At 44.2% G+C, this 15,464-nt stretch overlaps 1 protein-coding gene and 1 gene segment (V, D, J or C); both read right to left on the minus strand.

Annotated features, from left to right (window-relative positions):
* Positions 1-5,426: 5,426 nt before the first annotated feature.
* LOC101013674 lies at positions 5,427-6,819 on the minus strand. The segment is given in 2 exon segments: positions 5,427-6,374; positions 6,507-6,819. Coding segments are annotated over 2 exon segments (654 nt in total).
* A 400-nt stretch (positions 6,820-7,219) lies between these two features.
* Positions 7,220-12,099, minus strand: LOC101013309. The gene is given in 5 exon segments (XM_031664959.1): positions 7,220-9,057; positions 9,181-9,204; positions 9,207-9,413; positions 11,307-11,357; positions 11,943-12,099. Coding segments are annotated over 5 exon segments (891 nt in total). The 3' UTR covers positions 7,220-8,605.
* Positions 12,100-15,464: the final 3,365 nt, after the last annotated feature.

Raw genomic sequence — 15,464 nt, forward strand, 5'->3', positions numbered from 1 at the left:
ATCATAAGACTTTTTAAATGAATGAGTAGCAGTATGAATAAAAGATAAACAGTGGTCTCCTTCAAAAGGAAGGGTCTTTCGATGGTCGCTTCATTCCATCACTGCCACAGTTTAGTCTGTCTCTGAAGACTGTCTGTGATGGGGAGACTTGGGTATATGTAGCTGATTTGGGAAATGATTCCAGGAAGAAGTAAGAGAGCAAGAAAAACCAAATAGGGAAGGGAGAAACCAGGATAAAGGTGCAATATTCTATGTGTGCTGGGGCAACAGGAGATGGAATCCATCAGGACCTCCAAGAGCATAGGGTGCTCTCTGGAGTATCTGCATGAATGGGCAGGTTGGAGCTTTTGTCCCCCTGTCCTGTTCCACCAGGAGCATCAGGACCTCTGGCTGTCTTTGAGTACAGCCCAAGTGAATTCAGATAATATCAGAGAAGGCCCCAGAGCAGGCAGCAGCAACATTCCCAGCAGACAGTGTGGAAGGGCACAGTCAGCAGGAGGTGAATGGGAACTGGCACTGTCCACGGCAGCAAGGCTGAAGTCAGAGAGGGATGGAGAGGAGGTCACGGAAGCCACTAGAAGCTCCTCTGTGATCTCCTTTCCAATAAAGCTGTGTCTTCTTCTATCAGCTCTGTTGTGTGATGGCCAATTGCACTGAAGCCATGTCTTTCTGGGCGCACCACACCTTCATGCATATCAAACTCAGTTATCAAGCAGGAAGTTCATAAGGGGGAACATTCTCATATTTCCTTAAATGGCAACTCTTTATGTTACTTTTGCATAATGAACTATCAGACTACTATATTTGCATTTTAGATGACTTTGTGTCTGAAACATGGTTGAATCAGGCAAAAGTAATCTGTGCTTGCCTTTATTACCAGAATTTCAGAGAGTAAATAACTGTGCTAGACTGGAGATTTGTCAGAGAATTTATAGGGACCTAAGATTTATTGAACCTATACTTTAGATGACTCTAGTTTTTAAAGTTATGTCTCTAAAATCTCTGCAAGACTGGCCAACAAGGTGAAACCCCGTCTCCACTAAAAACACAAAAATTAGCTGGGCTTGGTGCTGTGTGCCTTTAGTCCCAGCTACTCGGGAGGCTGAGGCAGGAGAATTGCTTGAACCTGGGAGGTGGAGGTTGCAGTGAGCCGAGATCACGCCACTGAATTCCAGCCTGGTGACAGAGCAAGACTCCATCTCAAAAAAAAAAAAAGAAACTCTGCAAATTGAATTCAGTTTACAAATGAGAACACTCAGCCAAATATATTTCAGGTCACCAGCCCAAGGGTTCAGAATATGAACTGCCGAGGTCTCCTTGTCTCTTTGATGAATGAGGACTATAATCTGCATTTATAGATATTTTTAACTCTCTTTCTTCACTATTTCTGTTGGTCTCAGTCTATTCCTTTGCAAGATATTTATCTTTCTTGGACTGCTTTAAAAATCGTCTCTTCATCATTCATATTCTTCTATTTTAACACTGAGGTAACTATTTATTTTTGTTTTTGTTTTTTTTTTTTTTTGAGACGGAGTCTCCCACTGTCGCCCAGGCTGGAGTGCAGTGGCCGGATCTCAGCTCACTGCAAGCTCCGCCTGCCGGGTTCACGCCATTCTCCTGCCTCAGCCTCCCGAGCAGCTGGGACTACAGGCGTCCGCCACATCGCCCGGCTAGTTTTTTTTATTTTTTAGTAGAGACGGGGTTTCACCGTGTTAGCCAGGATGGTCTCGATCTGCTGACCTCGTGATCCACCCGTCTTGGCCTCCCAAAGTGCTGGGATTACAGGCTTGAGCCACCGCGCCCGGCCTGAGGTAACTATTTAACCTGGGATTTGTTTGAATTCTTGAAACTCAGGTTTTAGGTCTTTAGTTGTCCTGGAAATTTCTCAGCTAGTATCACACACAATATCACCTCTTATCATTCTCCTTATTTTCTTTCTCTTATACTTCAATGACATATAAGAATAAATGGGAAATTCTTATGAAATGTTACATATATTCGAATATGACTGAAACCTCCATTGTTTCTTCTCTGTTGCTTCACTTCTGTTTCATATTATACAGTTAATTTTTTGTGTTGTTCTGGGTAACTTCTTCAGATTTGTCTTTGAAATTAATGTCTTTGAAATCTCTTCAATGAGCATTAATCTGCTCTTCACTTTATCCATTTTCTTTCAGTCATTTTAGGGATCATTTCTAGACATCCCATTTAATGCTTTTTAAAAAGTTATCTAATGGTTTCTGAGAGTCTCTTTTTTCGTGTTCAGCTTTCAATTCTCTTTTGTGTGCATTTAACTATAGCTCTTCAAACTTTCATATCTCATGATGCTAAAATTAAACATTGAGGCTGCCTATTGTGAATGTTTTTGAATTCTGCCAACTTTTCCTCATTTTTTTTTTGTTTTAATATTCTTCATAATGGGAGTATATTTGTCTGACATTTGTCTCTGGAGTTTTGGAGAGGCTAAGATTAAGAGTGCACAGCTTCAACAGGCTATACCATCCACAAGTGTCTCCAGTCTCACCCCCAAATGCATGAGTCAAGAACTGTCTGCTGCATTCTGGGCTGCTAACCACACCATGGATTATGTTCCTCATATCATAATCTTTTCTCAGGACAACCCCGATGTAGGCTCCAGAAGAGAATTCTGATTTTCTAATTCTTCGTCTTTATACTATCTCCACAAATTAGAGCCCACGGGCCCCTGAAGTTCTATATAATGAAAATTCCTAAATCTGCAAACATTATCTCTTCTTTCGTTTTTGTCCTACCCAAATCTTCAGGCACTAGCCTATATATGCAAATTACACTTGTAGACTTTATACCTATTCAAGTTAAACAACATACCGTATTTTAAATTAAAAATTCCCAGACCAGCTGACAAACTGGCTTCCATAAAGAGTGGCCCTAGGCTTGTTGGACAAGTGAACACTTGTTTATAAACCCCCGCAGACCATCTCAGTCATAGACAGACTCTTCAACTCTTAAATATTCCGGACTCTGGATAACTAGGAACTAAAATGTGAAAAAGAAAGTCCTAGTAAAGAGATTTGTTTTACCATGGGTTGTCTTAAGACTATACTGGAGAGACACCCTCGGTTTACTACTAGTTCCAACTTATTAAAAATAAAATGAATATACTTTACATTGAAAACATATGCTCTTCATTTCCCTTTAATGGGATTAAGAGGTCAAATTAATCATAAATTAAATCTGCCTAGATATCTAGATAGACATGGTGGTCAGAGGACAAAACTCTTTTTTTTTAGAGATGGAGTCTTGCTCTGTTGCCCAGGCTGGAGTGCAGTGACAAGATCTCAGCTCACTGCAACCTCCGCCTCCTGGGTTTAAGCAATTCTCCTGCCTCAGCTTCCCAAGTAACTGGGACTACAGGTATGTGCCACCATGCCCAGCTATTTTTTTTTTCTTTTTTTTTTAGTAGAAACGGGGTTTCACAATATGTTGGCCAGGCCAGTCTCGAACTCCTGACCTCAGGTGACCCACCCACCTCGGGCTTCCAAAGTGCTGGGATTACAGGCATGAGCCACCATGCCTGGCCAACAAAACTCTATCGGCAAGACCGTTTCTGGCGGTTGGTCAATGTGGAGCAGGAAAGAGGCCGGTATCTGAATTAGTTGCTGTGGGGTTAGATGCTGGGACTTGTGATATCCCGGGTACTCAGCTGATCTGGGGGTCCGAGCATGAGGTATGTCTTACTGGGAACTGAATGAAGTCAGGAGAAGGATTTTCTTAGGAAATTTTCTTTCAGTCTCCTCAGACATATTTGGGCACTTTTACCCTGTCTGTTTTTCCCTGTTTAGGGCCGGGTCTACACAGGGAAGAAGGCATCTCTACAATACTGTATTCTTACCCTTATCAGAGAAATGTAGGGCTAGTCCCTCAGTTCTGAGAGTTTCCCTTTGAGTTTGTCCTCAGATTACCGAGCTGGGGGTCAGCTATGAATCCATGAAGCGCATTTCTCATACTGTGGAGCCCAAAGGGAGACCAGAGTACTTGCTTGGGGTATAACAGAACTGGGCCCTGGAAGGCAGCTAGAGGTGAGCTTCCCTCCCTCTGTCTCTGTGGGTCGCCACACTTTGACCAGGGGCCCTGATGTCCATGCAACTCCAGCAGGGCGGAAGCTCAGGAAGGAGATGGGAGCAGGAGGCAGAGCCCTGTGTCCAAGTGGAGGCAGACTGCAGGCACAGGTTAAAAGAAAAGCCAGTAGCTGGGGCCTGGAACATCTAGGACAGAGACGTCTAAGTTGTGTCCATATTCACCTGGTCAGCAGTGGTGCCCCCAAAAGTGGAGACTGGAGACCACGGTAGATTGAAACAGGTATGTGACCAGATGCCTCAACCTGGGAGAATCCATACTGTACCGGGTTGTGTTAAATCAACTTAGCCAGGACAAAAAATTATATTTCTAAGAATGCCTTTATCTTTATGATTCTGGGTTACAGTTGGTCAAGGAGCTATTTGTGTGAACTTTGGAAGACAGAAGTAAAACTGTCACCACTATACTTGGTAGGACATTAGGCTAAATGAGATAAGCCAATCACAAAAAGACAAAAATCTGCATAATGTCGTTTACATGAGTTATCTAAAATAGTCCAACTCAAGGAAGCAAAGACTAGAATGGTGGTGGCCAGGGTCTGGGGAATGGAGTAAATGGGAAGTTGCTGCCAATGTGTATAAAATTTCAGTCATGCAAGATGAATGAGATCTAGAGATCTGCTGTACAACATCATGACCTCAGATTATAAAACTGTGTTGTGCACTTATAAGTCTACAAAAAGGGTAGATCTCATGTTAAATAGTGTTACTAAAAACTTTTAAAAATCTGGCAAAAGGATGTAGGTAGCCAAAGAGAGAAAGAGAAGAAAGAGGAAATTCATATAAATCAGAAACGGAGTAAACTAATTAGAATATACCAAAAGTTGCAGACCTCGAAACCCTCAAATGCACGAAACACCCTTTTCTTCATTTTTTAAAATTTTCCCTTTTTTCTAATTATCTTTTTTTTCCATTGTGTATTTCATGTGATGTAATCCCTTGTACAAAGTAGGATGCCCCAAAAGATTTATTGATAAAACTGGGCCTGGCGCAATGGTTCACACCTGTAATCCCAGCACTTTGGGAGGCCAAGGCAGGCGGCTCACCTGAGGTTGGGAGTTTGAGGCCAGCCTGGCCAACACGGAGAAACTCCGTCTGTACTAAAAACACAAAACTGGCCAGGTGTGGTGGAGACTGCCTGGAAGGCTGAGGCAGGACAATCGTTTGAACCTAGGAGGTGGAGGTTGCAGTGAGCCAAGATAGCACCACGGCACTCCAGCCTGGGCAACAAGAGCGAAACTCTGTCTTAAAAAAAAAAAAAAAAAAAAGAATGAAAAATATTAACTAATGAATAACAAATTTTTAAGTCCTTTCCCTGATGGTAGATTGCATCGGGCACAGGAAGACTACATGCCCCATGAAAAACATTTCCTGCCCTTTGCTGTGAACCTAGGAAAGCTCCCTCCTCATACAGTCTCCATAAAACAGATGCCCTGGCCTTGCCCATAGGAGGGCTACAGAGCAGAAAACTGCACCTTTCTTTTCTTTCCTTTTTTTTTTTTTTCAAATCACAATAAAGAGTAAATGGGTATGTTTTGCCTGGAAGTCATGTGTTCATTGGACTTGTCAGGGAAGAAGCTATCATAATCACAGCTTCATGCACGACCTTAGCATCCTGCTCTTGGGGACATGAAAAGGGGACACCAGGTAAAAGGACAGATCTCCGGAGTGAGGAGGGACAGTGCAGAGGTGTTGAAAAAACAGACTTCAGCTAGCTATTAAATATGAGCCCCAGGACATCTGCTGTCCCTCAGATATGTAAACAGGTGAAATAATACTTCGCTTAGACAGTTTCAGTGAGCATTAAACCAGATCTCATACAGAAGCACCAGAGAGTGCCTGGGAAAGGCCTGTCCACTCTCCAGGGCCTGAGGCCCTCTGGCTGGCAGCCCTCCCCTCACCGTCACTTCCTGAGTGGGGCAGGAATGTTATTGCACAGAAGGCTGATGCTCACGCAGCGCTGTGCTAAGCTGCTGGCACAGAAATACAACGCTGAGTCCCCCAGCTCCAGAGAGCTCAGGTTTAGTTCAGAGTGCAAGTCAGGGAACTGTTGTGCTGAGAATCTTTCAAGAATGTTTCCTTTTTCTCTCTCTTCCCCATTATAATACTGAATGAGGAACTGGAGGCCCTGGCCCAGGCTCTGTTGGTACCAGTACACAGAGAGGTCTCCAGACCTAGGGGAGCATCTCAGCGTCACTTGCTGTCCAATTGCTGTGATCAGGTGCTTTGGGGTTTGTGTGACTCCAGCATCCACTGAGCCTGTATGTCAGAAGACAGAAGTTAAGCATAAGGCACAGAAGAAAGCCTCCTGCTGAAGCCATCATCGGCCTGTGTGCATTTCAGGGACAGGAAATGGAGATGGGAGACTTTGAAGCTGTGCCCAGGACTCACCCGCTCCCAGGAGACAAAAGGCCACAAAACAAAGGAGCCTGAAGCCCATGGCAGGATCTCCTAGCTCGGGGCTGGTGTCTCTGTAGTAAGTATTGTGCAGTTCCCAAGCTCTCTTCTTCCTGATAGGAGCATTGGCCTGTGATGTCACCGCACTGACGTACTTTCCCCTGCAGGCCACTCCAGCGCACAGTACTCTTTGGCAGGCCTCAGGTTCTGCTACTCCATGTACTATTCCTGTCTTGTACAGGCCAGAAGCTAAACGTGAGAAGGATTGAACACAGTCCCCACATGCCCACATCACACCTTACTTTCCTCTGCCCGCCCTGTCCCTGCCCTGACACTGATTCCCCAGCCCTTGCCACCCCAGCCCGTTCACCCTCTACTGCCTGTGCAGAGGCAGAGACACTCCCTCCTTAGTGCAAACTGAGGCCTCTGGCACCCCAACTCTTCCAAGGCAATGAGAGTTTGTGCTTAACTCTACGTGTCCAGGCCCCACTCAGGGAATTCCATCCACTCCGCTGATGCCGGCAGGCAGCCAGGCATCCCCTTCAGCCCCACTCTCTCGGCTCCTCTCCCACCCCTCCGCTGAGTTCTCTGCAGCATTGTGGAGCCACAGCGCCTCCAAGTGGCCAACAGTCTACAATCTCATGGATTCATACCTTCCGACGCGATATGCTCAAATTGTCCAAATCAGAAACAGAGATGCCCCCAGTCCTGCCACCCCCACCCTCTAACACACCCTCTCTATGCTTTCCCAAAGAGTCAATTTCGGGTTGATTTTCAAATCCACCCTTCGCCAATGGAGTCAGAGGACACATGAGCCAACATTTTGATTATGAATAAACAATTGTTACATAGTTGCAAATAATGTGTTAAGATGGTAGAGACCAGCCAGAATTATAAAGGCCATACAATTAAGCAGCGTGATGATATCAAGGAGACCCAGCCTGGAAACCCTATATTCCACAGCCAATCCCAGTTAATTATACTCATATGTTTTCATATGTTGTATTTAGATTCATTATTACTAAATTTTAGGTAGTGCATTTTACAAAAGGGTTTCTAGATTTTAAAATTTTACTTCTAAATTATAAAAATTTGAAATGAATAACACTGCCAGCTGTAATTCAAACAGATTCCGTTGGTTCTCACATTTGCTGTCACTTCGCAGAAGTGACTTTGATCTCTGACCAGGAAATAGTCAGTGGTTAATAATATCCCTCATATTAATAATAGTAATATTCCAGAACGCTATATAAGCAGGAATTAACATACATTTCACAACATCAAAGAATATTCACTATATATTTAATTAATACTTGGCTTTTCCTATGAAAATAATAAAGATGTTGGTATAGTACAATGCTGGGGAATATCATGGTAAGAAGTGAAGAGGAAAGCAACGTGAGCCCATTCTTGACCAATGAGCAGGGTCTGGCTGTTTCTTGGGAGACAGAGGTCCTTCCAGGCCATAGAAATACTGAGCACAAATGCAGAGAATGCAAAGGCTGCAGAGTTTTAGGAAATATTCAAAGAGATGTTTGGTCACAGAAGGGAATGGATCTGGGTAGTTAGTGTCAGGAAGAGATACAATGGAAGCAGAATGTATCTTTGGGGAAATGGGAGAGCCTTTATCTGTTTACCGTCAGCAGTGAAATGAATTCTTCTGTTTTGAGACTTGAGATCTAAGTCCAGAAGGAAGACATTGGAACCAGTTCCAGGGCCCTCCCACGGGGCAACAGGCTATGTGGCAATGACCATCCTAGACTGGCCTTGGGGTGATGCCAGTTATTACAAGGCCTTGCTGCATATTTTCTAGCAATTGAAAACTTTGATAGGTTATGTTGCAGAGAACACAATTTTTATCATCTGGTAGCTCTACTTCTATTTTTTCATAATCTTTAATCATGTTCTCCTCAAATTTCTCCAAACCAAATCTCAATTTCTTCTCCCTTAATTATATAAAGCAAACCCTTGAGATTTTACCTTCTATACTACACATCTGTCGAACAATCCTGACACCAAAATGAATTTCTTTTTCTAAAAAGGAGAGTGCCAGCTACTGTATCATTATAGTGTACGGCATCCGACAAAGAAGGTCATTTTGCTGTGAACCTCCTGAAGCAGCAGCATCCTCTGAGCAGATCCTCCTGGCCTTGTTTCCGCCAGCCTTTCTCACAGCTGTCTGGTCTGAGACTGCTGTACATGGAAGCAGAGAGATTAGTGCACAGAGTTCCAGTGACTCTGCCGGGCTGTGCCAAGCTGCTGGCACAGAGATACAGGGCCGAGTCCCCCAGCTCCAAGGCACTCACATTCATCTCAGAGTGATAGTCACGGAACTGGCGCCCTGAGAATCGATGAGGGAAGTTTCCTTCTGATGTCCTTAACTCATTAGCATATTCGAAGATAAACTGGGGCCCCTGACCAGGGGTCTGTTGGTACCAGGACACAGTGTTGTGCCCAGAGATAGGAGAGCATCTCAGAGTCACTTGCTGTCCTCTCGTTTTGATCAGGTGTGTGGGACTTTGGGTGACTCCAGTGTCCACTGAGCCTGTGGGAAAAGCAGATGGAGGATGAGCCAGGAGACAGCCTGGAGGCCCTCCCCGAGGTAAAGTGGAGGACACAGGGGTGGGAAAGCTGAGAATGGGGCTGCTGTCCAGTGCACAGGACTCACCTGCTCCCAGGAGACAGAGCAGCGCCCAGCAGGGGAGCCCGGGGCCCATGGCCCAGTGGGGCAGGCAGCACTGCACCTGATGCAGGGCTTTGTTCTCCTGGGGAAGAGCTGAGTGAGTTCTGGGCCTTGATTTTGCTGATGCAATGAGTATCTTGTGATGTCACTGTCCTGTGTCCTCCTCCTACAGGCTTCCTGAGTCCAGTGCTCCCCACAACCCAAACTCTCTCCCTGTCCTGCAGAGCAGAAGGGTTGGGTGAGGGCAGAAGCTTCTGTGATGAGACAGTTGCTCCTCTGCCTACACTGCTCCAGCTCCCAGGCTGCCCCATTGCCCTCTCACCTTCCTCCCACCTAGTGCTGCAGTGCTCCATGCTGAAACTCACACACTGCCCATCAGCAGAGGGTGAAGAGCCTGTGATTAAACCTTCATGTTCCAGCTCTTCCTGGCTGTCCTAAGGTCATCTCTCTGATGTTAGATTCAACCAAATCTTCTGGTTCTATTTTTTCGTCTTCAGATAACATTTCCAGCCCCTCCCTTGAGTGGCCAGTGGTACAAAGTCCCCAAGATTTAGTCTATCTGATCAGATCCAAAGCAGACCTGGGTTGTCTGTAAATTAAGAGTACAGATTCCCCAGAAATAACACTAGGGCTTTATCAGCTCACAGAACAGACCTAGCCAGCCAGTTTGGGATTCAGCGCCCTCAAGGCCATCTTATGCATAGTGATCTGGATAATTTATGTTAATTTCTCCAGATCCACCCTGCCTTCAGAGGCTGACCCCAGTGTATTATGTTAACTGGCTCCCTTCTTCTCTAACTCCAGAGTGAGTTTGGCTAACAGGAGACAATGTCAGGAGATCAGATGGAGGTAGGGTCACCAGTTGTTCTGATTTGTGTATGTCCTCTTGCTTCGTTATTTTATATTGGTTACTCTTCCCTACCAAAGGCCTATAGGCCTTATAGGCAACCTTGTCTTAAAATTACAGTACCAGATGCTTTGGGATCCACATCCTCTCCTACTAATTTCAGGCCAATGTGAGTAAGAGCCACAGATTCTGCTATTCCTAGGCTACTTCTACTTCTCTTACTGGGTTCCCTTAACCCTGCGACACCTTTGCAAATACTCCTTTTGTCCCGCCTTGATATCTCCAGGACCACAACTAATAGAAACAGCAATGGAAAAGCGAGTCTGGGATATTTTATTTTGTCTTAAGAGTTAACACAATTTCTAACATTCTGCCATTAGAAGTAATAAGATTTCTAACATCCTGCAATGAGCGTTGCTGAAAGAGTCAGGAGAATCATGAGAAATATGCATATGACAATAAACCATGTGACAGTGGACATAGAATCCAAAGAGGTTCCAGCAGAGACTCACGGTGCATGCTCACCTACTCTGACCTATCCCCATAAAAGACGGGAGTCCTATACAAATAGATGCTTGTATTCTGTACCGTCCAATTTAGAAATGCATCATATAAAATAAGAATAAGACAGGAACACACTGATGACCACGTAAAATATGGAGAATATGAGACGTGCTTCTTGCTGAGATATACAGCAGCCAAATTTAGTATCAAAATGAGCTGGACTGACAAGAGGCTAAGACACAACCAAGGATCAATGGCTGAAAGAAAGCTATAGACAAAGAAAAAAATGCTCACTCGCTGTTGAAGTCATACCAAGAACCATGAACTGTTATAAATTTAATAATTTGAGAAATTGGGCATTCATCGGTCTCACATATTAGCCTTTCATTTTGGTTTTCAGCAGCTTGGCCAATTGGTGGTTTTTTTTTTTTACTTTTTTTGCCAAGCAAGCAGCCCACTCCTCTTTTTGTGAGGGGGGTCCTGGGTGACCCAGCACTCTCCCCTCCTGGCAGCCTCACAGGGGGACATTGGGCACAGAAGAGACATATGGGGTTCTCTGCACATGGGGCGTGCATTTCCCGTGAAACCCAGCTATGGTCCTCTGAGTCCTTCAGTTAATGGATCCCAACATAAGAAGTCTTGCACCTGGATATGGGATTCTCCCTGGGGATGCTAAAGGACTACAGGCTAAAGGAAAATGAAATGCGTGTTCTATATTATTTCATAATATTTTACAAGAAGAACAAGTTAAGGGACTCACGGATTCTAATCCAAGTCACAGTGATGGTAAGAATTAAGTTCCTTCCTTCATCTATCCTCAGAGGAACTCAAACAGGTACTTAAGTAAGAGGCTTACAATCTTTTTTATAATTCTACTAGCTGATTATTTTCAGGTCTAATGGCAGAGTTTGTTGCATCTATTAACATTTTCCCTAAGTGGATTGTTCACTTGTGTGCTTGTAACTTTATAAAGAAAAAATCGGATTTTCTTGTCCTCCAGAGAACACATGCTCGGTATCCAAAGGAACCAAAGCCAAGGTGATGTTATGTGTACTATATGAGAATCCCAAATCACTCAAGCAGGCCAAAGCTTCCCAGTTGCTTTCTGCTTTCTTCTTCTCCCTTGAAAATAAAGTGAAATATGAATTTCATGTTGGAAGCTACCGTTCTTTTGCACAATTCCCAGAATATTCCAAATTGAAGAAAATAGCGTTATGTTGTTTGCATTTACACATCCCCACTACAGTGATAGACCCCAGCTCACTCTAAGTTTCATGCTTCAGGAGCACACATAGAATGAGATCCCATTGCTGGGAAGTCTGGGAAGAGCTTCAGAAAGGGCAGCTTTTTCTTCTGGTTGAGACAGGGCCTTCCGTAAGGAGTATCCACCTCCAACCTGTGGCTGCCCTTTTGGTGCAGAGAGCAGCTGGCTGTATAGGGCTGTGGATGCACTGCCGCAGAGGTACAGAGAAGTCCGGCTGCTGCTGGTGGATGCCAGGCTTAGGGGAAATGCTCAGGCTTGTTTCCAGAGACACTGTACGCTTCTGTGACATCAACTTTGGTCCTGCTGCCACCACTACCTGAATAACGGATCAATTTCAGCCTCTGTCCTGGGTCTTGTTGATATCAGAACATTGAATAACGGTTCCTAACCTGAGCACATTCCAGGATCATCTCTTTTCCTGTCTGTATAATGTGGTATCTTGGTGTCTGGGTGATCCCAGCATCAACAGAGTCTGCTGGAGAGGCAGACAGAAAGTGAAGACAAGACTTAAGAAGTAGGGGGACTTATCAGAGGAAAGGGGGAAAAAGGCTTGGAGCCCAGACATTGCAAACCCATGACAGGGTTTTGCAGCTGTTTCCAGGACTCATATGCTCCCAGGAGACAAAGGGTCATGCAGAAGAGTTTGCGGTTCATGACAGGATCAGAGTGAGGAGGGGCTCTCCCAACTGAGTGCCCTGATCCTCAGGACTGTGAGCTGGGGCTTGGAGGCTCCGCTCTAGGGAACAGTCTGGTGGGCCTGTGGTGTCATCCCCCATGCCTTCGGAGTCCAGCTGGTCCAGGGCGTTCTGACTGGTCTCAGGCAGGATCCACCTCCTCTCATGAAGGCTGTTGCCCGGCGAGGCCTGCAGGGAAGATAGGGTGCAGCAGAGACACACTGGGCTTAGGGCACAGCCCGCCCCTCGCTTCCCCATGTTCCTTTGAGGCAGTTGCTCCTCTGTCTGCACCTGCCCCTGACACCAAGGCAGCTGGCCAAAATTCTTCAACTGTGGATCTCATTAAAGATTAGAGGTATTTCCTGAATCTTGCATAGCTGTAGGTAGCCTAGCAATAACTGTAAACTGTTGCAACATTTGCATAATATTGAATCCCAGCCTTAATTTTTCTTAACCCTTCCCCTCCTAGGCTGCTCTCCCAGGCTGTCCCCAGAGCCCCTTAGATCCTAGTGGACCACAGTGCCATCTTGTGGCCAATAAGTTAAGTTTCATCATTGTTTCTGCAATGGCCCAAGGGATGCTGGGAAGTGTCTGCAGAGTGAGCTGGGAGACTATTCTAGAAGTGCCATCCTATAGGTTTTATGAGCAACCTCCCTAAACCCTGATTCCAACACTGGTTCTAACCCTGACTATTGCTTTACTCAAAGCTTAATATCCCACCCTCATTCAAAATAACTCTTATCACATAGCTACAGTTAGAGTCTAATTGATATTTTCTCCCTTAAAACTATCATATAAAGGGAGCGGGATAGAATGGGAGGAATGGAAGAAAATTGGATTTACTCTAAAGTAGGAGGAACATACAGGAATTGAAGTGCATAGTTATTTCATTTCCATTACCAAAGATGAAATACATGTCCCCCAAAATAAGTCAATGTTACCATGAAAATAAAGATTAGCAGAAGATTGGGACGATAATGAGATTACCTTCAAGACAGCATCAAATATGTATTAATGAAAAGTAAAATTTGAATGTAAAAAGTAGGATCCCTTGCAGGCAACAAGTAATCTTGAAGGGAGCAGTATCCAACGTGGAAAATAAGGATGGATAATGAAGACCAGCAAAGGGCCTTCCACAGAAAATGATTAACGTGTACAACGCACATCTGCTGATCTGAGCAGCAGACATGCAAGCAATGATTCTGGAAGAGGCAGAGGAGCGTTGTGAGATGAGGATGCAAAATAGTATCATAAGGAAGCAAGGAGAGAGAGGAGGAGGTTTGTGAGCAGGAAGGAGGCGATTGTGTCACGCTGTGGTTAAGCTGCTGGCACAGAAGTACATGGCTGAGTCCCCCTGCTCTGTGTGTTGGATCTTCAGAGTAGAGACGGATCCCTCAGGCCTTGTTGCAGAGAACCGATCACTGCGCAGCCCTGAGTCATCTACTGCACCCGTGCCTTGGAAGTAAATTAGAAACTCCAGGCCCTGCCCCAGGTTCTGTCGGTACCAGTAAAGGACAGCATGACCTGAAATTGGATCACACCTGAGCACTACATCCTTTCCCTTCTCTGTGACCTTGTTACTGGGGGACTGGGAGACTCCAGCACCTGTGTGATCTGTGGAGACACAAGTTGAAAACAGAATGAAGAAAGCAGTTGTACTCATCTCACACATATACACATTCACACAAACACACACACAATGAGGCTGGTTGGTGTCTGAGGACTCACCTGCCCCCAGGAGGCACAGGGCAGCCCAGCAGAGGAGCCTGTTGCCCATGGCAGAGTCGGGGCAGGATGAGAGCTTTGCCAGATCAGGGTCATTGTGAGCAGGAGCAGAGGAAGAGGGACGTCCCTGTCCCCACAGAGCAGTTCCCACAGTGACATCACTTCCTCTCTCAATCCCCACAATCTCAGGAACACAGGATTTATATTAGAACACACTTAGATGACTGCTTTAGATATTTATTAGCTCCCTTTAAACAACATAAATGCATTGGTCTTCACTTTGTTCTCCAGAGCTGTCTGGAGCTGGAGGCCTCATGCTGCATCTCTGAGTTCATCTCCTCACCCCACAGCCGCTCCTCTGTCTGCTGGGCATGTTCTCTAGGATGTGCCATCAGCGTCCCCAACACAAGGCACCAAGGGGTGAGCTCATTGCCTTTTCTGCAAGTCAGGGTCCCCTGTGCCATCCCATTCATGCCCCAGCCTCCTCCATCCCCCGAGTCACACGTGCCCAACAGGACTGCCCCATCACATGGGTTCCCTCACGAGCGGCACCTCATGCCTTTCTTCTGGGACTACTTCCCACCTTTGTTGGCTATAATTCAAAAAAGATAACTTATTGGAAAACTCATAGTCCTTTTTTTTAAATTTTTCCACTTGTAAATATATTTTCCTCCATCTCAGTATTTAATGAATGGGGATCATAATTCTCACTAAATGGTTATTTTTGATCCTCTTTCTTGACTTTCATTGATCTTTTCAGTCTATTCCACCAGGAGAGATTTATCTTTTCTTTGGGACTGCTTTTAGAATCTTCTCTTTGTCACTTATGTTCCACAATCTCACTATAATATAAACATTTATCTTATTTCATATTCACTTGAATTCTTGAAACTGAGAATTTAGGTCCTGAAACACCTCTGGAAAATTCTCAGCTAGTGTCTCATCGTAATCACTTATTCCTTCTACTTTCTTTTTCTGAAACTTCAATTATCTATAAGAAAAATGGGAAATATATGTTTATGTAATATATAATTTTTAATTATATATTTATTTATATATTATACAATATAAAATATATATTTATATGTATAATATTATATATTATATTATATTAATTATAATTACTATTTATATTAAATCAATTATATTTATATTAAATTAATTATAATCAATAATTATATTAAATATAAATTTTATAAATATAAATAATATATATTTATATATTATATATAAATAAACATATAATTAAAAAGTA

Source organism: Papio anubis, chromosome 4 (assembly GCF_008728515.1).
Source record: "Papio anubis isolate 15944 chromosome 4, Panubis1.0, whole genome shotgun sequence".
NCBI classification, from domain to species: domain Eukaryota; kingdom Metazoa; phylum Chordata; class Mammalia; order Primates; family Cercopithecidae; genus Papio; species Papio anubis.